General features: G+C 35.0%; 1 protein-coding gene across 5 annotated transcripts in view; it reads right to left on the reverse strand.

Moving 5' to 3' along the window:
* The window catches only part of Mctp (multiple C2 domain and transmembrane region protein), a 1,238,231-nt gene that overhangs the window by 653,158 nt on the left and 557,601 nt on the right, over positions 1 to 27,472 (reverse strand). For all 5 annotated transcript variants that reach the window (XM_069826339.1, XM_069826342.1, XM_069826343.1 and 2 more), the window contains one exon: positions 21,511 to 21,728. In XM_069826339.1, coding sequence (XP_069682440.1) covers positions 21,511 to 21,728 — 218 coding nt within the window. The remainder of the gene's footprint in view (positions 1 to 21,510; positions 21,729 to 27,472) is intronic.

A 27,472-nucleotide genomic window follows, 5' to 3' on the forward strand; every position in this document is an offset into this window, starting at 1 on the left:
ACACGTAAATGAATAGGAAACCAATATTGAACCTACATTTTGTGATTAACTGCACAGTTAATTATAAAATTAAGTTTGAAATTTCAACAGTTCGGCAACATTGCCGCTAACACACACTACTCGTGATACAGATTTAAGAGGTCAACGAAGTCGATGTGTCTCAGTAGATAAGCTGCTCTCTGCGAAGACGTTGCCACTTGCTCGCCTCATTCAATGGTTGAATTTAGAGGTTATACAATTTAATTTACAATAAAACCGTGCATGATATTGAAATACGCCAAAGGGATAAATTATTCTTTATTAGATTTTCTATAGACATGGATAAAAATCACGATCCTACTCAAAATAGTTACTGAATAAGAGGTTGTTAAACATTTGGGGAATTTTTTTTTTCTGGAATAGCTATGAACTTATGATATTATAGTTTTTTGTTACATATTGTATGAGCTATTAGCTCTGGAAATCTGCAAGGCTAATTCACTTCCACCCTGTATATCTATATGAAATAAGGATTTAATTCACAATTAGATAAATGTTTTATGTTATACTAAATAAATGATCCAGGCATAAAGTAGTATGTCCACAACATTTCTTGCAAAAAGTAACATGTCCGGTATAAATCATCAAACATAATCTTAATTTAATTTTATGTATAGGTATACAACAGATTTCCGATCACAAAAGAATACATTAGAATGTAAAAACAAATAATTTTATTGTATAGTTTGGTAATATAAGGTTTTTCGCCATTCCTGAAAAATCGATTATGGTGAACATGTTGAATTTTGAACGTCAGCTCCACATTTCTCGATTATTACATGGCAACGAGATAACGGATAAGACACCGTTATAATAGTGGAACCACGCTCATTAATTTATAGTTCTGCATACAATACATAGATATTTTCCAGTTGGTAGTGTAATATTTTGTGTTTTGTAAGATATATACTGTAGATCGTATGCAGGGACTAAGAGGAAGGCTGAAAATAGGACACATTTGAGAGTTTTGGGTTTGCAGTGAAGAATCTGATCTTAGGTATAAAACTATGAATAGCGTATTTCATTCGCACCGTACTGTTTTCAAGCGAGTTCCACTGTACGTATCCTACAACACCATAGTATGGAATGCGAATGGAACAAACTCACACGAATTGAAGGGTTCAAAGCCATAGTGGGCCAAGCGCCATTTATTAAAAACGGAGAAAGCAATGGTTAAAGTTAAGTGAATACCATAATTTAATGAAGACTGACATATAATTTAGTTTCAATGTGTATATTTTATATTACTTGCTATAGGTTTCCATTGAATTATGGTAATAACTTCATTTTAACACTTGTTTTAGTAAATGGTGCTTGGCCCACTATGGTTCTGAACCCTTCAATTGAGATCTCTCACATGGGACGATTTTTCTACCTCCAAATTTTGAGGTGGGAGAGTAATTATAGGTAAATTTGGTCATAAGCCCTTTCATTTAAGGACATGGCCCTTTACGTGCCGCAAACCTACAGGACAGCCTCCCAACCTTACTTTCCTTCCGAAAAAACTTATAAGAATTTTCATCGTCCTCTAAATACATCGTCCTTCTCAGGGTTTGAACTAGTGAACCTAGGATCTAACCGCTAGATCATTGACACGACGAAGGCGATTGTATTTGTATAGTATATCAAGTCGATAATGACGTTCTCTCAATGCGGGATAGTGATACAATGTTACTGTATTGAACTCTGTATATTTTGTATGTTGTACGGACTGAATCACTTATCTCCCCTCGCAAATACACGATAAGCTGGGAGATAATGTTGTAGTCCGTTGCAGAAATCTGACATAGCATCTGCATTATTCGTGCTCACAGCTGTATCAAATCCCCTCTCTGTTTACAGAACGATAAACTGAGAAACTGGTGTAAACTCTCGCTAGGGAACACGACTCGCCTCAGAAAGCAATGGATTCCATGTCCTCTGCACAGTACCAGAATACAACAATTGTACATAAAAGTATTTATTCCACTTCAGCCTATATTTGAGATTCTTTTCTATTTTGCGTTAGAAATTCGATTGCAATTTAAAATACGGTGCGTTCAACTATTCCCTCCGCAAAGTATTGCCTGCTTGTAAGGACGATACACCTTTCTGATTTCTCCACCTTCGTTGTTGTAGGACTAGACTTGACTCAGCGCGGAGACGCCAAAATGAACCTTAAGAAATACACATGACCTGCACAGGGATTAGTTGAACGCATCTTAGTAATAAATATAATTTATTAGAGATGAACAACGATCGAGAGGGCAGGACTGACGGCGCCCGCAAGGCCGAGGACCCGCACGACAGTGTTGTGTATGTCGCGTCGTTGACGTGGGGACTGCTTGTGAGTGTTTCGAGACGTCGAGATTGATCACTCCGGAAGTCCCGAACGTCAAGCAGCCTTGAATCACCACAGTTGTTTGTACCTGACTGAACTTTTATCTGCTTTGGCAACTATTATGTGTGTATGAGCAGTCATGTGGCCTATTTGAAGCATCATCTATGCCCTACGATGTATAATGGTCCGTTTCCCAATCTTTGTTTAATTACTGGGCCCTTGTTGAAAGGCTGGGAATTTTCTTTTCATATGTGTGGGATCAAGTGTGCAATCTCAAGTAAAAAGATATTAACGTTATATTTTGTGTTTCTTAGAAATGAAAATTTATTTGAGAATTGTTTTTTTCTATCTATATAACCATAGGTAATATCATATGGTAGAACCGGAACATTTTTATAACTAAGATACTGTTCTGTTTTGTCTTTTTGTCTCATTTAAACATTTATAATGTTGTTGGTTCCAATAATGTATGTTTTTCGGGGTTCCGAAGTATTTTCACGCCGTACAAATCCATCAAGGTTCACTTATCAGCAAGATGAAGTACAATCATCGCTCTTGAGGAAATGTGCGGGTTCTTGAGAGTACGCTGTGGTCGGGAGAGCAGGATCGGGCGACGGCGGAATGATGCGAAGTTTCCTCGTAAAATGAGAGCACTGTATTTCCGGCAGGAAAAAATCAAATTGGGAAAACCCACACAATCTCTACTTTCCCGTTCTGGTTTGATGAGCAGAGTACTGTTTCAAATCATGTCTCAAAACAAACAACGTATTACATTCTGACGGGATGGCTGAAGAACATAATTTTGTACTTTCTTCATTCCATGCAATATATAAATGTGTAAAATTGTTCAGTTTTTAGTTGTATATGTTGAAAATGTACAGAGCATCCGCTTTGGGTCTGGGCCGAGAGATCGGACCGAATTGCAGTCGGCTGATGGCATGCTACTTCAACGTCACGTAATGCTCGTGTACGTCGAGCATTTTACTTCGTGACTGACTTCATCATGCAGTGTTTAGTGTGGTAAATCTCTTAATGTCGTAAATATGTATGCGTGTGGTGTATGTGCAGTTTGGTGAGCCTTTGGAATACCAAGATATCTTGTTACTTTTAGTTTCAGTTCCTTCCTATCTAATTTTGGTGTGTGTGTGCATTAAATATGATTGTTGGAGCACTGAAATGCCAGCCGAGAAGTTTACGAAAAAAACAAATCATTTGTAAGGTATTTATGACTTGCACAACGCATAACTGCACGCATTGTATTCTCCATCTGACATAATTAGAAACATTAAATCCAGACGTTTGAGATGGGCAGGGCATGTAGCACGTATGGGCGAATCCAGAAATGCATATAGAGTGTTAATTGGGAGGCCGGAGGGGAAAAATACTTTTGGGGAGGCCGAAACGTAGATGAGAGGATAATATTAAAATGAATTTGAAGGAGGTGGGATATGACGATAGAGACTGGATTAATCTTGCACAGGATAGGGACCAATGGCGGGCTTATGTGAGGGCGGCAATGAACCTGCGGGTTCCTTAAAAGCCATTTGTAAATAAGCTGTTAGTAAGGTACATATGACACATATATGTGAAACACGATTCATATCGAGATATGTGTAAAAAATTTAGTGAGTTATATCTTGACATTTTACTTCGATGTAGAGAAACATACTACAACTTCTTAGATTAATTTAAAATTCATGTTTTAATTTTCAGATAAGTCAGTTATTAAATACAATATATAGTGTTAAAATTGTTCAATCTTATGACATACATAACATGTATTAACAAGTGTTAATATTAAATTAGTAAGTTATAAGATTGAACAATTTTAACATTATTTATTGTATTCTTAGATTAAGGGGAACACTAGATTTTCTACGCGAAAACAAAAGGGTCTAACGGAACATAACTCGGTGCAATTGGTGGATCACTCGTACCGTCTCCAAAAAATCTCTATATCGTGTTTCACAGGCAGTAGGTTTTAAAAAAAAAACATGCCAGTAGGCCTATGGGCTGTGGCCGAGCCTTGTTGAAAATGTGCATTTTTGTCTCTCATGTGACAACAATAATTAAAAACAGAAATAAATGAAATAAACGGGACAAGTATTTGTCTCTGAATTTATTGCATCTTAAAAATTAAGCGCCTCAGCCGACTCATCGATCTTGCAGCATTAGTATTGATGTTTTCTGGTATTGTGACAGTTCTGGAAGGACCACCCCATATTCACCTTCACACGATGTTCTCCCACATTGAAACTTTCGAAACGACATTGTTCCTATAACATAAGATGCAGTAGATTCTCCTAAGGTCCCTGTCATGTCTTCGTAATTTGAGATAGAGACAATCCCTTCTTTTGTAGGTATTTAATCACAGCTCTTTGCTCGATAGGTTTCATTTTCTCTACTGACGAAACACCTTCGGCCACTCGAATACCAGCCACGAGCCAACGCGGATATGTACAGACTTGCAACTTGGCATGTAGCCATAACACATTTCAGTCATTTGATTGCCACGAAATAGAAACTATAGTTCATCTAGAAATAGGTCAGGGCTACAGCATAGAGATCTCCTCTCGTAAATAAAAGCACAAGGATAGAGTATCTAAAAGCAATCAACTGCTTCAGATAACTAAAAACTTTTAAATAATTTATACCTATTATATGGTACAGCCTCATCAACTATGTAACGAAGATTGATAGAACGGAGGGACCATTGTATTAAGACTCGACGTATGGTTCCAGTCATATCTTCTCTTAAGACCAGACCCGTAAAACCATTCCCGCGAAAGGATAATGCGTATACAAATTTCTCTTCCTAAGTATCAGTGGCGAATACTCAGGTATGTATGCCCTGTATGCCCTGTTATTTAAAAAAGAAACTCTATAATTCAAATTAATAATAATAATAATCATTATCATTATTATTATTTAATAATAATAATCATTATTATTATTATTATTATTATTATTATTATTATTATTATTTTGTTTTTGTTTGTTTTCTCATTTTATTTTCCGCGAAAATGTTAAATACTGCTGTATTTAGTTTAAATCAAACAGGTTAGACTGCTTGCAATTATATACTCTGTATGCAGCGTTTTACAAAAATTACTTCTGAAGCCTCGGGCTGTGTTACTGTTCATATATCTCAGAAAAGCGCCGAGCAGAGAAAGTGTGTGTTGGGGTGAACTACCAGTCAGTTTGGGTGCCATAAAAGCCGAGAGTAAGGATGCATGCTATACGGCAGTGGTGGACCGACTCACAGATTTATGCCAGCTTGACCGTTTATTATTATGGTTTTTCCGACAGTGATATTTTTTCAGCACAACAGCAACATTTACACTATGACGAGTTGCCAAACTAACTTACTATTATGACAAGTGTTGTATTGCCTGTTACCACGTATTCACATTTTTTTTCTGTTCTAGTGATATTTAACTTATTTTATATTTTTGTTTTCATATCTTCCGATAATGGTATATCTATAATGTGATAAGTTGAGTTATATATCATCATAATTTTCCTTACTGTGTGTACTTAAAAATATTGTATTCATTGTATGGTTTGTACTGCACTATTTTATTACTACTATTAGAATTAGTATTATTATTATCATTATTATTATTATTATTATTATTATTATCACTATTCTTATTTTTTATCATTATTATAATTATTAATATTATTATTATTATTATTATTATTATTATCAATAACTGTCTCATTTTTTATACTTTGTATGTCTAATGTATTTTGACCTGTTGTTCACATTTTATTATGCTTTCTCCTTTTTCTGTATGTTATATATTATGTCCGATTTCTACTTACTTGTTATTTACATTTTATTTTTATTATCTTATTCAGTTTTGTGTGTAAAATTGTAGTGTACTTTGTAAATTTGTAGTGTTTTTTTTGTAACGCAGTTTTACTCCTGGTTGAGTATTAGAGAAGGCCGTATGGCCTTAACTCTGCCAGGTTAAATAAATCATTATTATTATTATTATTATTATTATTATTATTATTATTATTATTATTACCATTCGAAGATCTATGCCTTTCACAATTATTTAACTTTCAGTATAGGTTGAGAAGATAAAGTTGTATTTTGTTGTTTTATTTAATGTAAATAATGTAAAAATGGATGATTTTAACAAGGTGTGTGAGTATGACGTTGGAAAACTAAAGCTAAAACATTTCCAACATTATGAACTTTGAGAAAAAGCAAATTATATATTCTCGTTACAGATCAGTGCCTAAATTAACAGCAACTGGATTTCACTTATATGAGAAAAATATACTGTTAAGGCCACAGAATTACATTTTCAATATTAAACAATATAAGTTTACTCCGTGTAATAATAATAATAATAATAATAATAATAATAATAATAATAATAATAATAAGAATAATAATAATAATGCTTCCAGGACGTATCGTCAACAGCAATACGTCTACAGACAATTCAACATTTTTTTGATTAACGGACAGTGTGGCTACAGTAATTTCGCCAACAATATTTTCGCCTACATTTATTTTAGCCAAGAGGAAAATTCGCACAAGGACTTTTCGTCAGCACACATCATTTCGTCAACACGATTATCGTTTTTATGGTTTTGAACATGAAGTTATTGTTTCCATGGTTTTTGACATGAAATTGTAATCAAAATTTTTTAGTACGAGTATGAACATGTATTGATTTGTAGTGCAGTTCCTAACCAAAAGTTTCCACATCAATCCAACAGGGGCTGGCCTATGTTAGAGAACGAAATTCCAGAAAATGGTGTTACTCACCATGCTAATATCTGGAAGTTTCTAGGCAACATTCGCAAGTACCAACGTGAAAACAAATAATTATAACAAACTACTAAGAGGACACCATAATGTTAAGCGGTCTATTAAAAATAAATATATTCTAAATCAGATCAGAATTGGAAATACTGTACGGAAATATGATTAACATGAAATAAACAATGACATACCCCGTTACTTACGTTCAATCAGTTACAATTGGAAATTATATGGACAGGACAACGTAGATGATATAAGTAGTATGAATAGTACTGGTACAAATAAAATTTACGTTTCACACTTTATTATTTCCATAGACAACGTAGATAACGTATAAATAGTACAAATAAAATTTACGCTTTTACACTACATTATTCCCATTGCGTGTTTTTCACATTATCAACTATATTTTATACAAAGGAATGAAGAAAAAGATTTTACACATATCAAAAAGCACTTCAATGATACTTTTGTGATATTGCTAATGTAGTATGTGAATGTACGTAAGCCTACTAAAAATAAAACTGTATTAATTCTAGAATATACGTATTGTTATTCATGTCCCAAAAATTTATTAGTCTACTGCGAAATTCTATCAGTGTAATCACGTTGCCAATGTAGTTTGTTATGCGTTGTGGAAAGAACAGTCTCTTAATTTCTAAAATACTGGCAAACGTCTCTCAGAATATTAGTCTTTATGTTAAAAAAAGACTTCTTTCGAGTTTATATTGTATCTGTATTCTGTATATAAAATAATAATATAATTAATATGTTCTGAATTTGTGAGATATAATTTATCAAGTCATGATTAAAAAAAACTGGGTACTATATAAGCGGGCATACAGCGATCAAGGAATAAACAATCTTCCAATATAAATAAAAATATACGTATGCCCTATATTGATTCTTTGGTACGACCGATACGAGATAAATTTTGATTCACGATGACACTCCAACAGGTTCAGACTGGGAACAAGGGAATTCCCTGTTCATCGTCAGCTGTCTCTGAAATTTAAGTGAAAGCATACATAGACATGAAGTTACGTGAAATGTATGTCAACACAGCATAGATCAATGTACAGATCTTATAATTACATTATCTCTGCTTCTGTGCAACGTCACATTTGCGGTGGGAAAGAAAGGGCAGGGCAGAAAGGTTGTAATGATTTTTAACATGCTGACTCCCCACGACTAAGATAAGCCATTTGAAATTTAACAGTCGCTGACCGGCAGAGATAAAATATAAGATCTGTAGAACATTGATTGAGTTAACGTTTTTGTTTTGCTGAACTTCAAGGCAATGCTGGAGGTGTGCTGCGGACAAGAAAGATTGGGCGATAGCTGTAGGAGAGGCCAGAGTACTTCATGGACTGTAGCGCCAGGAGAATGGAGAATGAAAATCAAAACAATGCTAACTCATTTAAAGTTTGTGTGACTGTACCCTGTACATATTTTTGTTTGGTTTTATTTTATTTATAGTTTCATTTTTATATTATTCTATTTGTATTTCTGGTGATGTTGAAGAGAAGGTCTGACGGCTTTAACTACGCCAAAATAAATAAATAAATAAATAAATAAATAAATAAATAAATAAATACATAAATAAATAAATAAACAAACACACACACACACATATATATATACGTACATACAAATTAAAAAACATTTGAATGTATGGCCCGTGATGAAATGTTTTCTTTCGCCGCCTCACCTATAGTTGTTTTAAATTGAGTTAATCCATTTAGGCATTCGACTAAGACGTTCATTAATTAACGTAAGTGACACTATGTAAAGATTCATCTTTATGGACGAGGAAAGCTTAGTAAAGACAATTTGTTTTGGTTGTCTATAGTTGACTTTCTGAGATTTCCGAAAAGTCTAACAATCAGTTTAATTAAAAAAAGAAGCAAAAGGGACAACCCGGACAACGCCGGGTGCTTTCAGCTAGTAATTATAATAATAATAATAATAATAATAATAATAATGATAAAACAAGGAATAATGTGTAGCCACGCCCAATTTCTTGAGAGAAATTAAAGTAATTACATAGTGCATGCCTTGATCTTGACTTTACATTTCGCCAGTGCTACGTATGTCCTCTTGTTTCGTGTTTGTTCTGCACTTTAAATGATGCCCACACTAACAGATGCCGCTACTTGTGAATGTCCCAGTATTGACCAAGAAGATGAATGTGTTCAGAAGGAAAACTTCAATAGCTTGTATAAAAGCAGTAATAAGAACAGAGGTAATTGCACAATGCGATATTCATTTAGTCCCAGCAGTAATTTATCGGAAACGAAATTCTGAGGTACATCTGGATCGATGAGGACAATGCCGCCTTGCGTGCATTGCAGAAATCAATATGGCTTGGCCTTCAACGTTTTCCTTGTTTATTCTTAAATCTTGTAATCTTGTACAACACAACCGACCTCGAGTGTCGGTGATAGGTCTGAAAGTTATAACCGCATTGCGAGAAATGTACTTTCTTCGATATTAGAGAAAAATTACGTCATAAAAGCTTCAAGCTAGCAAAATAAAATGGTTTTGAAGATTGTAAACTATCCTTTACTGCGGAAAATGCTAGATAGAATCGCGGCAGATCCAGATTCGGTTGTTGTCAGGGAAGTGTACATACACACATCGCTTTCAAGATATTGTGGATGTGTAGTCCTTGTTCTGTGTTCGCTCTTTATTGTCTAAAATAGGTTACCGGGTCTCTGCATCATGCTGGCCTTAAGATCAGTGATTCTTGCTACTCATTAGTTCCTATCTAACCATTGATTTCAGAATAGTTCATTTCTCGCCAGCCACAACAAAGAACCTGGAATCTGGAGAGTGACTTGGCGCATGTGAGGGTGGAGTCTATCTGTGTCGCAGTGTATTGCGGGCAGCATCAGCTCGAGGTCGCTAAGGGGTAAGATACTTGTGGTAGAGTGTTCAGATAGAAATGATCCCCATTGGTAGTTTTGTTCAACCAATACCTACCCCAGAGCGGTCATTGGTCCTAGCCCTCCCACATACCACTTGCGCACAAATCTTAATTCGTCTTTCTACTCCATAGATTCCTGGGACAGACATAAGTTGGTTGATTGATTTCACTAAGACTGAATCCGGAATGGATAGTTGCACCTAGGCCGTTTAAGCCCGTTGTACACCCTACATGCGATGATTGTCTAAGTTCAGTGTATGGCCCGGTTATCATTCGTGAATCCGACGCTGACAGGCGGGTCATCATGCCTGGGCCCTGTAGGTAAAGTCCCATCATCTACTGATGAGCCCAAATCCAGAGACAGAAGCCCCTAGCTCTTAAAACCTAGATCAGCATCGGAAACCCGTACTACCCCCAGACATCGCCGCAGCCTATTTTTACTATTACAGATGAGAGCTGAAATGAGTGGGAATTGGAGAGTGTTTGTGGAATGGAAGAGGGAAAAGGGAGTACTTCGAGAAAATCCCTCTGCAACGTCTGTTTTGTCCACAACAAATTCCGCCCAGCACTGCCCGAGGACACTCAAATCTAGACATTTATTTCCTCATCTTATGGGTACTATGAAACGAGGCAGAGTGCTGATTTACGACGACTGCAGTCCCGAGTTTAAATCCCCGTAATGGCGGAGTTGTATTTATGATGGACAAAGCCAACGTTATGAGTATTTTCTCAGAGTTCTCCCATTTTTCCCTTGCCGTTACACCAACACTCTCCAAAACTTCTTTTTCATTATCATCTCCGCCTCGAAAAATAGGAAACCGGTTGTGTTTACATAACGCCGAATCGATCTTCCAACGTGATGAGTGTTCCTCGTGGTTTGTCCACAAATTGGCAGATGACAATGGTGGTGGTTTCTAGGCGACTTAAAGATCTGTATCAAGAACCACCGGAGCCCCCGAGAATCTCATCCCTGACGGGGACATGACGACTCATGTAGATCTGTGAAATATTGCAGATCACCACTAGGGATACGGTATAGGAATCTGATGGATGCACAGAAATGCATACTGTGGCGGATAGTGAAGTTCACTTAGCGGACATTACAATCGGCATGAAACTCTTCAATCACGGGTGCACAAAAGTCTAATTGATGTGAAATATTTACGGATGCTCCATGTTTCGAACGATAAACATTTTTATATCTCTAGGTCGCAGTTCAATACAATTTTCTCGTTGGTAATGTTTTCAGATATTTTATTTAGATCCTTATGAAGTCTTCTATTCTGGCAGTGTCACGAATTCTAATTCAGAGGTTGGAGTACAAGCATGACGCAATTCAATATAGTAGATAATGACTATTATAGTTTAATCCTAACACAGACGAAAAGTGGGTGGCAGATTTTGCCTTCTATTCTATCTTCCAGGGGTAGGGCTGTTTTAAATTCCGCTATTTCAAGACACGGACTTTGCAACTTAAATTTCTTCTGTAAGAAGCCAGGTTATGGATTTCATATATCTTGAAAGCATTTCACTTGCCCGGATTTGAACCGGCAAACCTCGGACGTCATATCCTTAGAGGACGACCAAAAATGTTTGGCAGTTAAAGTGCATAATAGGACATTAATGATCAAGAAAACGTGACATGTTCGTTTATTAATAATGACCAATAATGTTACTGCTCTAATAACACGTGATCTTGAAATTGGTGCTTCGACTGTCAAAGTTTTACAAGCTTAATGAAGTAACTAAGTAAGAAAAGCAAATACTTAGCTATATGCTTAAAATTAACATTATTTGTTTACTAATACATATCATGTTATAATTTGTTACGAATTATTATTATTATTATTATTATTATTATTATTATTATTATTTACTATTTGTGAAGTAAAAGTCTTAGACTGTGAAAGTATGACGCTGAACACAATATTCTGCATAAAATTCTACGATGAGAACTGAAATTACATGACTTGTATTATCTCTCTCAAGAAATGGAATTATTAATGGAAAAATTCAGGAGGAATAGTAAATATTTAAGGGAATGGACTAGTCTGAGTAAGAAAGTTCCTACAAATATGTGTCCAATGTTTAATGGATGTGGAGATACAGCTTTTTGAATGTTACGAATAACAAACCATATAAATGGAATGAAGGAGCGACAATTGACTGTTGACTGCGTACAAAGGAATAGTACTGTAGCTCTTCTGAGATCATCTAAGAGCAGCAATGTTCATAATGAATGTACGGAAACAGCTGTTTGTATTAGCCTGTACAAAAGGGCATGTTCTTCCAGAACGACGAAACCCCTGTACATTTTAGCCATCAGGTAACACATCTCAACCACACATTCCTCGAACGATGGATCGACCATGGTGATCACGTGCCTTGGCCATCGAGGTCTCCGGACCTTACTCCTGTCGATTTTTGTCTGTGGGGGTGAATGAAAGGCGAAGTGTATGAAAACAAACAAACACAAGGGACAAATTGGTCGCTCGTATTATAAATACGAAGATGAATAGTTCCTGTTGCTAAATGAGCAAAAAGGTATATTTAACTGTTTAAATATATTGGTACCGTGTAAATAAGGAATAAATGTAAGAATTTTTTTTTTCCTTCTTACCATTTGCAACACTTGTTATGCGTAACATTCAAACATCTCCATAAAAGGTGAAAGGTATCCCCGTAACATGCCATGAAGGCACTTGGGGGGCATGGGGGTAGAGCCCCATGCTTTCCATGACCTCGGCACTAGAATGAGGTGGTGTGGTCCGCACCACGCTCTGACGGCCTTTTACCCCCGGGAATAAACATCTCAATAACTATTGTTAATTGGAAACATGCTTATGTGAACATTTTTACTCAGAACAGGGCATGTTAAGCCACTAAAATATTTACTATTCCTTCCAAATCATCTTACATATTATGGAATTAAAGAAAAAGGAAAAAGAAGAAAAGTGTAACTACAGAAAATTATATGTATTTTGAGTGACATATCTTTCAATCTTCCTTTGTCTATTTACTTAATTTCTTTCTTTTTTACACTTGGTTATTTAACGACGGTGTACCAATTGCGAGGTTATTTAGCGTCGATGGGATTGGTGACAGCGAGGTATTTGGCGAGGTGAGGCCGAGGATTCGCTATAGATTACCCGACATTCGCCTTACGGTTGGGAAAACCTCGAAAAAAAAAAAAAACCAACCAGGTATCGAACCCACGAACGAGCGCAACTCCGGATCGGCTGGAAAGTGCCTTAGCCGACTGATCTACGCCGATGGCCTTTAATTTCCCTCCTTTCCTCATTCATTATTAAATTTTGCAATATGATTGTGCTCGTAATGGGCCCAGAGTACAAGTATATGTCGCTGGTGGTAATACGGTTAAATATAGAATATTTTGTTATTACGTGCATATAAAAACTTACAATGACACAGAATATACGGAATTTTAACGTTGACATTGTCCTCTGTACACGTCGTGTCACAGACACCACACCAAAGTGTCAGAAATTTCGTGCATCGCAATGATATTAAAGGGGAAAGCCTTATTTAATTCATATTAAATCTACCATTCGAGATGAATTTTATACAAAAACTTACGTGATAAAAGTTGCACTATTATTTAAAATATTAAATCGAAACTATGACGTAAGTAAAAACATTTTCGGCTATTAACCTAGTGGACAGGTATTCCATTTCAGAAAGGAAAATAAAAATGCATCTCCATATTGCAGAAAATGGAACTCAATTTCTCTTTTCCTTATGTACTGTAATTAAGAATCCCGGCGCTTTTGATTGTTCAAATGGGGTCTAATAATCACAAAGGAAAGGACGTAATGGATCAATAACAATCAATAGTCTTAAGTCTAAAACAGGAAGGGTTTTATTGCTAACGAAGAAAATTTGCTTACATTACATCGATAGGAACTTTGAAATTTGCTTACATTACATCGATATGAACTTTGAAGTGTCGTAACACACTTTAATTATGCTGAAAAATCGGTAGAACGAACAAAAATTCTCTCCGACACCGGGACTCCAACCCGGGTTTGCAGCTTTACGTGCTGGTGCTTTATCCATTAAGCCACACCGGATTCAAGTTCCGATGCCGGATTGAGTTTCTCTCATTTTAAGCTCTACGTACAGACCGATTATTTAGTCCTGACAGCTCACTGACGCGAAAGAGGGGAAGTAATAGTAGTGGGGAGAGCTCCGGAGTAGAGATAAGGGCGAGCGGTCGGCAAAGGAATGCATTACAACTTAACTGTACTAGAAACATACCGCTCTACCGCAAGCATGACATCCGATCGCTCCGAAGGCAAGCGAGTGACTAACCCAAACACCCCTTGACGTAACTAAATGGACTCGCCTGACCCAGGCGCACATCGCCGGCGACTGTCAGGACTAAATAATCGTACTGTACTGTGTTTCGTTTGTTGGTCTACCGTCGTGTACCGTGTCACGGTATGTGTGACAGTAGACACAATGTCTAACCACAAATACAGAGGTGCACTCATTACGAGTGACTAAGTGGCCGGGGTCCGACGGAATATGGCGCCGTCTTTAATCAAAAAGTGATTAGTTACGCTTTATCATAGTAATAACACTTTAATTAGCTTGTATCAAATAAATTAATAAGATACTTAAACGGAAACAAATGTAAGCACATATATTGTGCCTTAAATCGCACTTGTTCACAGAAATATTTTACAGATTGAACATATAACACAGATTTACGAGCGTTTTACCATGACTGCAAGTCCTGTGTGCGTACTGAAATGCAACGTCTGCACTAAAGTTGCCAGCAATGCAAACGTCTGTGACCATTTATATTGCTCACATTTTTATTTTTAATGCTACTTACTGATAAGTCAGCAAAATTAATACACGAAAGTGGTGGACATATTTTTAGCATATTTAGAGGTTCGTCATTCCATTCAAAGTGCAATTTGTGATGGGTAAATTCGATTTTAGATAGAATTTCTTGATGTATAATTAATTTGTCTATCATTACCATTGATGCAATAAAACAATACAAAACATCAATTTCTTCGGTTAATAAGTTTAGGTGATCTGAATGTGATGCCAGACAAGAAAGTAGATATTTTTCTCCCGCTGGCATGGACAACTCATTTGCGATTTAAGGAACATACTCGTATGTGATGGCGTTACAATATTTTATCCAGTGACGTTAACAATGAGTCGTAGCAATCGAACTGAGTGGAATCCAATGATCCAATGAGGTTGAAGGAAGGGAAAAGGATCTCAAAGTATATTCAATTTCAAGTATCCTTCCAAAGGGATTTGTGGCCTTAGAAAAGGAACTATGTAAGATCCAAGCCGATGGATAACTTTTCTCACTCCGTTTGTCGCCGTTCCAGTGTCGAAACGTAGAGAAATTTTTAAGGAAAAAAGTCGAAAATGGACGTAACAGCTGGTTCACAATAAACAGGGAACGGAAACGACAACGAGAACGGGAACGTAAATATTTTAAAATAAATGTATTTAAATGTGAGCATTCACCTGGTTCACAAGGTAATAAAATTCGTTTTGTTTCGTTGTTTGATCATGCGCAATGCCTCTGTCTGGAGCGACAAAACTTTCTACTTACTTTCACTGATCGTTCGCAATGCCCACATATCCCGTTATGTCCCTCACAACTTGTTCAATTATTTTCATAAACAAGAGCCAAGTATGGTATCGCTAAAGTAAATAATTTCATAAATTTGTGCATACTTTCCGTATTTAATTCCATGTTCTGAGTAATCATATCTAATTTGTTAGAATATTCTGTACTTTAATATAACGCGAGACTATCATAGTCTATAACATTGCAAATTTAAGAACTACTATTCCCCGGAGATCTTTCGATACTGGTCATTCCTTAATCACGAATTTAATACAAGAAATACGTACATATTTATGCATTAAACTTAAACCTATTGTCTAATATATGAAATGTTATTGTATTCCTTCCAGAGTGCTGCATTGGAGTTAAATCGCTCGCTTGAACTCGGTCGAGTGTCGCACCCTCGAGTGAGATACGATCGGTCTTAATAAATAGAAGCACAGTACAAGGTCATCTCACCGGCATGTCTTATCTTGTATGGAAGGCGACAGATAAGATACACATATGTTTTGCTCACACGGTAAAAATAAGGTTTTATTTTCTGCGTTTATGACAAACGTTTAATGGAACAGTCAATGGAACGTACCAAAACAGGAAGGAACATGAAGTTATAAATAAAATAATACGAAAATCTTCGATATACAGTTATTATTGCTAATTAATAATTATTCAATATTTGATTTACCACATATATAATATGATACGTCCATACATAGTGTTCCGCCTATATACTGCGACAATGTAGTAACGTTTTACAAAATATTATTGATACAGCAGTAGATTAATAACAATATTAGTACAGAGATAACGTCACAGAAAATATAATAAAACGAATAACCATGCTGCACAACTGTTACAGACGCAAAGATTGATACACTAATTATTAGAGGAGATTATTATTATTATTATTATTATTATTATTATTATTATTATTATTATTATTATTATTATTGTTATTACTACTACTAGAAAACTTGATACATTCTTGCATTATCGTGATTGTTTTCTCCGTTTATAATAATTACATTTACATCAAATAACATCTATTAGATGTGGCAAAAACAAAATCACTCCTGTGTGGGGGGGGGGGGAAACACTTACCTACAACATTTATATTACATTTTAAAGCAAGTTTTGTAGTTGTACTATGGAGAGGTTAGTTAAACAATGCAAAGTTTTGAAATGATAAAATTTATGATGTTACTACACAGTTCATCACTGTAACAAGAAATAATGTCTAACGCTCGGCTTATACTGTTCGAGGATGTATCGCTCGTGACAATTTTACCCATCATGCATGTGCGCTACCTATCGGATTATGCTATGAACTACTTGGCGCTCGAGCGAAAACGTCCGATGCAGACCTCTGATTCCTTCTCGTTTGCTGAAAGTTAACTGTACCATAATACACATCTCTAACACGTGCATAATATACCGGAACAAGTAATGAATAGAGAACGAAGTTTGGACACCAAAACATTGCCTAGAGACGGCTAGAGGTTTAAGGAACACTAGCTACAGTGTGAAGTTAGTTATTTACTTTACTGGTATACGTTCAGGTTCATAAGCAAAATGAAAGATGTCGCGTGAAGTTAAATAGGTGCGGGTTTTGTATTGTTTACTGTATTCTAATGAGTTGTTCTAACACAGCATGCTTGGTTTCTATTTGAAAAGTAAACATTTCGTAAGTAGTTCAGTTGTGATCTACTGAAGATGTAATAAAATGCCGCCAATAAAATCTGTAACTTTATCTGTGCTTGCAAAAAAGTCTTCGAAGTCGAAGATGACTTTTTTTCAGTCAAGGGGAAAAATATATCATGGTGTAAAGTGTGTAAGTTAGACATAAAAGTTAATAAGCGTCGTGATTTAGAAAACTATAGTGAATATGAAAAAAATCCGACATGTTCGAAGCTCTGAAATGCAATATGAATTAAATAGTGAACAGGCACAATATAATACCCAACATTATAATAAATATAAACTATTTCAAAATGTCACACCTATAGCATCGTGTCATTTAGAAAGAACATTACCTTATTTGAGTGACAATCCAAACAGGATTGTATTTGACAATTTACGAAAGGACAAAGTTGTAGATTGCAATAGTTTACACCTATGCAGTAACGGTTAGCACGTCTGGCCGCGAAACCAAGTGACCCGGGTTCGATTCTCGGTCGGGGCAAGTTACCTGGTTGAGGTTTCTTCCGATGTGTTTCCTCAACCCAATATGAGCAAAAGCTGAGTAATTTTCGGTGTTGGACCCCGGACTCATTTCAACGGCATTATCACCTTCATTTCATTTAGACGCTAAATAACCTAAGATGTTGATAAAGTGTCGTAGAATAACCTACTAAATAAATAATAAATAATACGTTGCAATAAAACAAGTGACACTTGCAGTAGGCTACATCATTAAATTTTATTTAAAATGCGTCAACAATTTCTTTTTTACAAAAAAGAGAATGAGGTACCTAAATCGCTTTCGTATTTGCTTTAATCACCTGATTATATCGAGCAATGTTTTGCTTCAAGCATAGTAATGCTTTATACAAGTCCCTGTACTACCCTGAGTTGATGTAAACAACACGACTTGCATAACACGCGACGTAGTTAACCTCATAGGTTCGGTGTCTGAACTTCAATTCCTATTTATAACATTGCAAATTTATGGTCAACTTTTTTCCGGAGATCTTTCTGTACTGATCATTCTTCAATCACGAATTTCATACAAGAAATACTAACAAGTACATATTTATGAATTAAATAATGTAAGCCTAGTATGTAGTCTGTTGAACTCAGAGCTAAAACTGAACATGTGATTTTTACTTTAAAAAAGACTGATCATGAACAAATTCATTTTAATACGTTAGGTATAAAAGTTGATTCTAAGTTGACATGGGAAAGTCATATTGATCGTATTTCTACTAATCTTTCAAGAACTTAGTTTCTACTTATATGATTAAAAACTGTTGTACCTGAAAACTATATTCGTGATGCTTATTTTTCTTACTTTCAGAGGACTCTCACCTATGGAATATTGCTATGGGGTAATAGCGTTTTTATAAATAGGGTTATTTTACTTCAAAATTATCAAATACAACTTTTAAAGAACACTGTAAACCGTTATTTGTGAAAAAGAGAATCATGACCGTAATAAACTTATATTTGTATGTTAAGGTCAATTTTTTAATTTTAACATTAAGAAATTATATTCAATTCTATGACACAAGACAAGGAAATGATTTTAATATCATAACTTGTAGATTTTTTAAATCGCAAAATAATTTTTGTCAAATTTATTTTAATTTATTTAACTAGCTAGCTGGCTAGCTAATGAGTACAAATTAAAATTACAAAACAAAAATGTTTCTAGCACTACCGTAAGAGCCCCAGGCTTGTTTACGGTGTGGTCTTAGCCAATAATATAACAGAATTTACAAGGGCAATTTACTAATACAGTAAGTAACACACGAATAACGAATGAATAACACACAAGAGCAAGAAAAAAAAAAGAGAAAAAACACATTTAATATAAATTGAAAATCAGACAGAACCCTGTGATATTCAATAAAAACATGAATATAGTCGACAGAAATAAATGGGTAAAAAATACATAAATTTGTTAATATTATACATCATGAATAATTTAATATTTTTTTAAACTCCAATTTTAAAATATTTCAAATTTGGAAAATGTTTGTAATTTTATTATAAAGTCTTGGGCCGAAACTAGCACCATGTTTAGAGCTGCACTTGTATGAAATTTAGGCTAAATCAATGGGTAAGTAGACTTTTGTGTTCGAGTACGATATTAATGTCGATTAGATTTATATTTTATTTGATTTCTGCAGTAGTAAGTTATTAAACTCTATTTATAAATGTCATCAAAGGTTTCAAATAAATTTCCAGCACATATCTTTAATTGAAGCAGAGCTGCTCTCATATCACGCACCTCTAGTTGGTTAATTTTAAATTCTTTTTATAATCTCGACAATTCTTTTGATCGTTCAATCTCTTTGTAATTATCCTTTGGCATATCTGCCCTTGTCTATACATATTGTTCTTAGGAATGTAATATAAACTATTAAACTATTTCTACATGAAATGTTATAATATGAAGTTTTCGCCGAATTAGTAAATTAAGGTTAATTTATAATTAATAGTTGTATTTAATCCTCGGTGTTAAAGTTTTATTAAAATATATTAGATAAAATAATTAAAAATTAAGATTGACATTTCTTCCTCGACTAAAGGTTAATAATCTATTTTCCCTTTAGCTGAGATTCATTGTATTCCTTTTCATTTAATTAAAGTGAACTGTATCATAATACACATCTCTAGCACGTGCATATGAAATATAAATAATATAAATTGAAAGTCAGACAGAACCTTGTGATATTCAATAAAAACATGAATATAGTCGACAGAAATAAAAGGTAAAAAATACATAAATAATTTGTTAATATTATACATCATGAATATATATATATATATATATATATATATATATATATATAAGCTCCAATTTTAGAATATTTCAAATTTGGAAAATGGTTTGTAATTTTATTATAAGGTCTTGGGCCGAAACTACCACTTGTATAACATTTAGGCCAAATTAATTGGAAGTAGACTTTTGTCTTCGAGCACGATATTCATGTCGATTAGATTTATGTTTTGTTTAATTTATGTGGTAGCAAGTTAGTAAACTATATTTATAAATGTCATTAAAGGCTGCAAATAAATTTCCAACACATATTTTTAATTTAAGCAGAGCAGGTCTCAAATCATTATCCGTCTGTCTTTCTCGCTCGCAGAATAAAATATGAGGTACTGTACATTATATTAGTACGAATTTTTTCTACAGAGTGTTTTTATAAACCTTAGCCTTAAGCATTATGGCCTACTCTTTGAGTGGCCGTACTGTTTATCTTTTAGGCAAAATATCTTGTACAAGTGTCAAAAGAAAACATGTACTACAGAAAAAAGTGCAAGTAATTGAGTGGTTTGGGAAAAGAGAAAATGTGGTTCATCTCACATCACAATATGAGATATGAATGACAACTATAAGCGATTTAGGCTAATGAAAATTAAAATATAAACTGTATAAAATTTGTAAATCTACAAAATCAGACCTGTACCATTCCTATCTTTCCACAGAGAGTCGGCATAAGTTTTCTTGGCCATTAAAAATCCTTCGTTGAAAACCAGACATAAGTGCAATAAATAATGTTTTAATAACTGACTTATCGAAAAATCAAACATGAACTGTAAGGAAAACAGACTTAAATTAGTGAACTTCCGATCCACTATCTAGCCTATTAAAAGAAAAGACCATGGAAGAAATTGCGAAAATATTATGTACTTAGTTTATGGAAACTTTTTGTGGTACGGATTATCCGATTTTTTCGATTAACCTTTCAGTCCACTCCCTTCATTACCACGGATAATAGAGGTTCTACTGTATCTGACCTTGTCTATATATATTGTTCTTAGACATGTAATATAAAGTATTAAACTATATTAAACTATTAATATATGAAATATTATAATATGAAGTTTTCGTCGAAATATTATATTACGGTTAATTTATAATTAATAGTTATATTTAATCCTCGGTGTTAAAGTTTTACTAAAATATATTAGATAAAATAATTAAAAAATAATCTATTTTTCCTTTAGCTGAGATCCATTGTAATACTTTTTATTTAATTAAAGTGAACTGTACCACAATACACATCTCTAGCACGTGCATATGTAATCGATATAATAAAGGAAGCGTAAGTTCAATGAATGGCTGGCTGGCTTACCTTGAGTGTGCTGAAGAAGCTGTGGTGCGTCTTGTGCGCAACCTGGGGCACGTTAGATGTGGACTGGGCCTGCGTTGTGGAGGTCTGGACCAACGCCGCCCTTTCAGCCTCCTTGTCACGGCCATCCCGCCGAGTGCTTAAGTCCGAAGCGGACTTGGACAGATGTCTTCCGAGTAACTGAGCATCCCCAGAGCCCACATTCAGTCGGGAGCGTTCCGCTGGAAGCAGACAGAAACAACAGCAACATACAGTACTGTCCCCGCAGCTTCTCTGTCCCTGCTCCTGCTGCTGTTGGAATGCCGCAGTCATAGTGACGAAGCCGCCGCCGCGACGCTGGGACGTCGGATTGAGCCATGAGGAGGGCGCGATACTGAACTACACAGACTGGAGTAGACTTGGTGGCCCCCCCGATCGTGACTGCTCTCTCCTCTCCCTCTCTCTCTCGCTCTCCCTGCTTCACTGCGGACGGAACGGGGAAGGAAAACTTTGAACTCGCACTTTTGCCACGCGCAGACCAAACGTCTTCCTTGGTCAGTGCTTTATTGTCTACTGAATATCGATCTTTACAATTTTGGCACGAGTCCTTTACCAAAGACAACAATACGAGTGAAAATAAGAGAAAACGATATGACATGCATGAAACCACCGCCTTTAAAATATTGACTAGTGCTTTATAGGAGTGAGATGTATTAAATGGATCGGAAATCCTGAAACGGTGCCAAGATCTTTACGGGTGGTTAAATGATTTACCACCTCTTGACACAGAGATATGCTAAGCTGTGCGTTATATACGAGTTGATATGAACCAACTCCAGCCATCTGACATTCGTGAATACATACATAAGTAAGCTTACATCGTGGTTAGTGATTCACCATATTCCAGATAATTTACGGTACGAATTACACCAACACAGCAAACTGAGTGTTATATATCGCAGGGTAACCCTTAACCCTTGTAACACTAAGAGTGGCGCAGGGTGTATATTCAGTATATTCAGTGTTATATAGTCAGAGCAAACAACATTGTGCAATTGACAAAGTCAGTAATAAAAAGTAAACAACAAAACAATAAAATTAATTCAAAAAATCTCAACAACGTTGACATTAAAAAACTCATTAATTTCATAAAATGGTTTGTTGATTAACCAACCAGAGACAAGTCTGTTAAAAGACTTCCTTTCCAGATAAAAAAGATATCTCGGAAATTTATTTGCTATTTTTAAAGACATAATAAAATAATTATTCATTGTTTTAGTCAGCCTACACTTAGGTATGTCAGCATATGTGAATTTTCTTTGATGAAATTTAGGGCTTGATAAATATAAAATGATGTTACAATCATAATTTTTTCATTTACAAATAACGGTCTGCAGTGTGCCTTCATTGATGAATTTGTTGTAATTCTAATAGCTTTTTTGTAACATAAGTACCTTATTAGCATGAGAACTATTACCTCATAAAAGTAGCCCATAGGAAAGTATACTATGAAAATAAGAAAAATTGACAATTCTAATGTAATTCTTCGGAACATACATTTTCAAATTTCGCAGAAGAAATATTACTCTTGACAATTTTTTACAAACAGAATCAACATGGTCTGGCCAAGTAAGTGTGCTGTCCACAGTAATGCTGACACCTCAAATATAATGGGTTCTTATGGTCTATTTTTATGGTGAACAATTAAAATATCGCTCTTTTTCATTTATACAACTACGTATATGAAATATTTTAATACCTTTCACAATATTATAATTAATGTACAGTAATGGTAATATTTCAATATTGGTTCACATGTAATATTCGAACGTCTATTCACACCTAATCAAAATATACTTTTCATCTTCCTTTCCAAACCACTTTCTCGATTTTTCTGTGTGCACAGTCACTACTTAACATGTATTATTATTATTATCTGGTTAGTTTAGTCACTGTCACTATTTAAAATAGGAATGAGGGGTGTTGGCGTCACCCCACACCACTTAAACAGTTATTATCTGGAGTATGCCAATTCCGATTTCAAACATGTTTAAGGTTAGTGTTGCCTCACCAATTCTAAGAAAGGTACTGAAAGTTTCAGAAGTACAGGCTCACTCAATATGTAGTTAAAAGCTCTGTATATGTGACTTGGATGTTCACAACATCCTGCGCGATTACTTAGGGTTAAAGGAAGAGGATGTAGAAATTTGAGCAAAATTAAGATTTTTTTTAAATAAAATCTCTCAAAATGTTCCCCTTGCATGTCCACTTTGTTGCCCAATTCATTTTATGCCCCTAAGTGACCAAAAGATAAGATAGCATGTAACACATTTTGAAATGGCATGGCGCTTACCGACTCTTTAACAAGAGAAACTTCATTTGTTTGCTTCTGTAAATTGTATTTTCTTACATATTATTATGTCAAAATCAACATATCTTGGTGGCTATTAACGCTAAATGCATTAACTTCTTTTACAGACATTTAAGCCTACCATTACACACTAAATAAATTCTCGGACTGAAATCTCAGTATCAGAAACTGCTATAAAAATGCAAAATATTAATTAATGACAAATTAAAAAAATTAAGACAGGAAAATGTGTAAATCTCAGTTTCCATATGTAAATGTTAAATTATATGATTTCCTACAATAATTTGTAGAATATAATTTTGTGAACACAATGGTGAAAAAATGGAACCAATATGTTTGATAGAAGTGAAGAAACGTAACTTTTATGAAACATTGCATTTTAGAACAACGATCCAAATTTGAACCCTATTTTTTATGTGAAATGTGAAACCAGAATCACAATATTTTAGCAAAGTTCACAATTGGGACGGTACCAAAAATTACACTAATATATCTTAAGATGGGGAAAGGGGAAAGGGGAAAGATGGTATTTTTTAAAACTTTTTTCCTATTTGGTGTAAAATATTAATTTTTTGTATGTAGAGAGCTCATAGTTGTGGCAACTCAAGCAAATAAAAATAGTTTGAAAAAAAATTATTTGGGGGCCCAAATTTGAAAAAAATATACCCAATGCATGGTTGTACTAAAACCGATATATCTAGACAGTTTTTAAATATAGATTCAAACAGTTTTTTTTTGGAATGTATTTGCAAAATCATGTTCTACAAACGTCTGTAACAGAATTTTGATATTAGTCCCTACGTTTGTAAAATAAACAATTAAAATTTAATAACAATTTTCTGATTTCATTTCTTGCAAACAAACGGACGTATTTTTAAAATGAATTCAATTAACAAAATTCTGTTACAGAAAAAAGTTTCCTAATAGTCTAAAGAATATTTATTCTAAATTTCATGCATGTATCTTTAATAGTTCAGAAATTATATCCATTTTTGTCTGGCAATGTACCAAAATAAATGACGTTACTGGAAACCGATAAAAGCGGGCGTGTGAATTAAAAATTCATAGCGTAGGAAGTTTAAAAATGGCGACTCAACATCCGATAAGGGCACAAATACCCACAAAATGTTATGCTATGCATTCCACATATATCACAGAGTATTTTAAAGATTTTTGTCTGAAAATTTACTCATTTTTCACCACAAAATACCATCCTCTCCCCTTAAATTAAAAAAAGAATTGAAATTTTCCTTATCCTCTCTTTTAAATTCATCTTGCTGGGCAAGTGGTAAAGTGTAGGCTACATATCAAGCTGTCGCGGGTTGAAATCTCGAAACGACCTGCCCGAGGGACGGAAGCAGATATCAGATAGACTATATACTGGTACAGGAAAGATTCCGAAATTGCTCAAAAATGCAAAGGCGTTACCAGGAGCGGATATTAACTCAGATCATTTCCTCCTGATAGACGAAGTAGATATTCGTCTGAAGAAGATAAGAGGACGACAGGTGACGAAGAAATTGAACATGGAAAAACTGAAGAACGAAAATTTGAAGCACATTTACAAGAGAAAGCGCTACATTAGAATCCACACCTGAGAACAGTAATGAGTATTGGACTCATCCAAAAAGCTGCATACAAACAACAGCAGAAGAAACAATAGGATACAAAGAAGGTGTAAGAATTAAGGAACCTTAGGTCACAGAGAAAATGTTGGAGAAGATGGAGAAAATGAGAAAATGGAAAAACATCAACACACAAGAACGTAGAAGAAACTACAGGAAACTTAACAACGAACTAAGACGAGAAACTGATAAGGCGAAGGAAGACTGGATGAAAGAGCAATTTAAACAAATAGCGGATCTAGAGAGAAAAGGAAGATATGATTTACTGTACCACGACGTTAAATCTTTGGACTTCACAAATATGAACAGGAAATCCATATGGTTGATAGAGGACGAAATCGGAAATGAAATAACAGAGAAGCAAGAAATTCTGAAAAGTTAGATGAAATACATACGTAGAAAGGTTATATGAGACAGGAAATCGTCCAGATGACTTAACTACAGAAGATGAAATAGCCGTATCATAAGACGAAAAACAATTTTATATTTTAAGGGAAGAAGGTTAAACTAGCGCTTAGGCAAATTAACAATGGGAAAGCAACAGGAGTTGATGGAATCCCCATTGGATTAGTGAAGTCCTGGGTGAAGACATCTATCATTAAGCAACTTATGAGAAAGGCGACTGACCTGAAGATTTTACAGAGACAGTATTGCTTCCAATATCGAAGAAAAGTAATGCCAAGAAATGTAACGAATTCAGGACTATCAGCCTAATATCACGTTTATATTCTAATATAGAAGAACACTTAGAAGAATAGCAGTTTGGCTTCAGGAAGGAAAAAGGTATGAGGGATGCAATTGGACCACTACGAACAATCCGCGAAAGATACCTAAAGAAGAATGAAGAAAGAATTACTTTTAAATGATTCTTCAATTATATCTTGCAGAGGGCAATCTATACTATGATAACAGAGCAATGTCGTAAAATTTCCTTTTTTCCACTCCGCTCTTCCTAAATATTCTATGATTTTAGATTTCGACGCTGAAGTATTCACACTAAAACCATTCAAAATACCTAATGTTCAAAAGAACACCTCTTTGTAAATTGCCTTCCGAATTACACAAGATAATAACCATATCGTCAGCATAAAAGTTAGTAACGCGTTCAATTTGTATTGTGATTTATTACAATTATTTATAAGGTATATATTTTATTTCATTCTGAAACCATATCGTTCATGAAGATATTAAACAGTTTAGGTGACCCCGTTATTCATGCGTCTTAAATATGACATTTTATTATTCAGGCATAACCTACTTTTACTCATAGTAGTCATTATTATTATTATTATTATTATTATTATTATTATTATTAGTCAGCCACCGGCGTAGCTCAGTCGCTTGCCTGCTGATCTGGAGTTGCGCTCGGGAGTAAGTTCGATTTCCGCTTGGGCTGATTACCTGGTTGGGTTTCTTCCCAGGTTTTCCCAACCGTAAGGCAAATGTCAGGTAACCTAAGACGAATCCTCGGCTTCATTTCGCCAAATACCATCTCGCTATCATCAATTTCATCGACGCGAAATAACCTCGCAGTTGATACAGCGTCCTTAAATAACCAAATTAAAAAGTTGTTATTAATCACAACTATCTGGAATTCACCTACATATTTTAATGCGGAGATCGAAACAGTTTGATACTTTGATGTTTAGCCTACGTAAAAAGAAAACCCAAACTCTTCTTAAAGGACGATGGCGAATGAGACAAAACTTTTGGACGAATACGTATGAGTAGAGTAGCATTTACTAAACCTTGTCAGAGTTAGTCATATATAGGTCATTTGTTATCTCGTGGAACCAAAGGGATGCGTGCGTCGTAGCTCAGAGTAAGGAACCTTATGGTGGGGGGTTAGTGAGCTAACTATCTGCAAGTGGAGCATAGCAAGGGAAAGCTTCTCGGGGGATCCCGACTGCGCGCAGACCCAAAATTTTACCTGCTCTGAAGTAGTCAACTGCGCGTGCGGTCCCTTATCGAAATAGGTCAACAGCGCGCG

Source organism: Periplaneta americana, chromosome 5 (assembly GCF_040183065.1).
Source record: "Periplaneta americana isolate PAMFEO1 chromosome 5, P.americana_PAMFEO1_priV1, whole genome shotgun sequence".
Taxonomy (NCBI): domain Eukaryota; kingdom Metazoa; phylum Arthropoda; class Insecta; order Blattodea; family Blattidae; genus Periplaneta; species Periplaneta americana.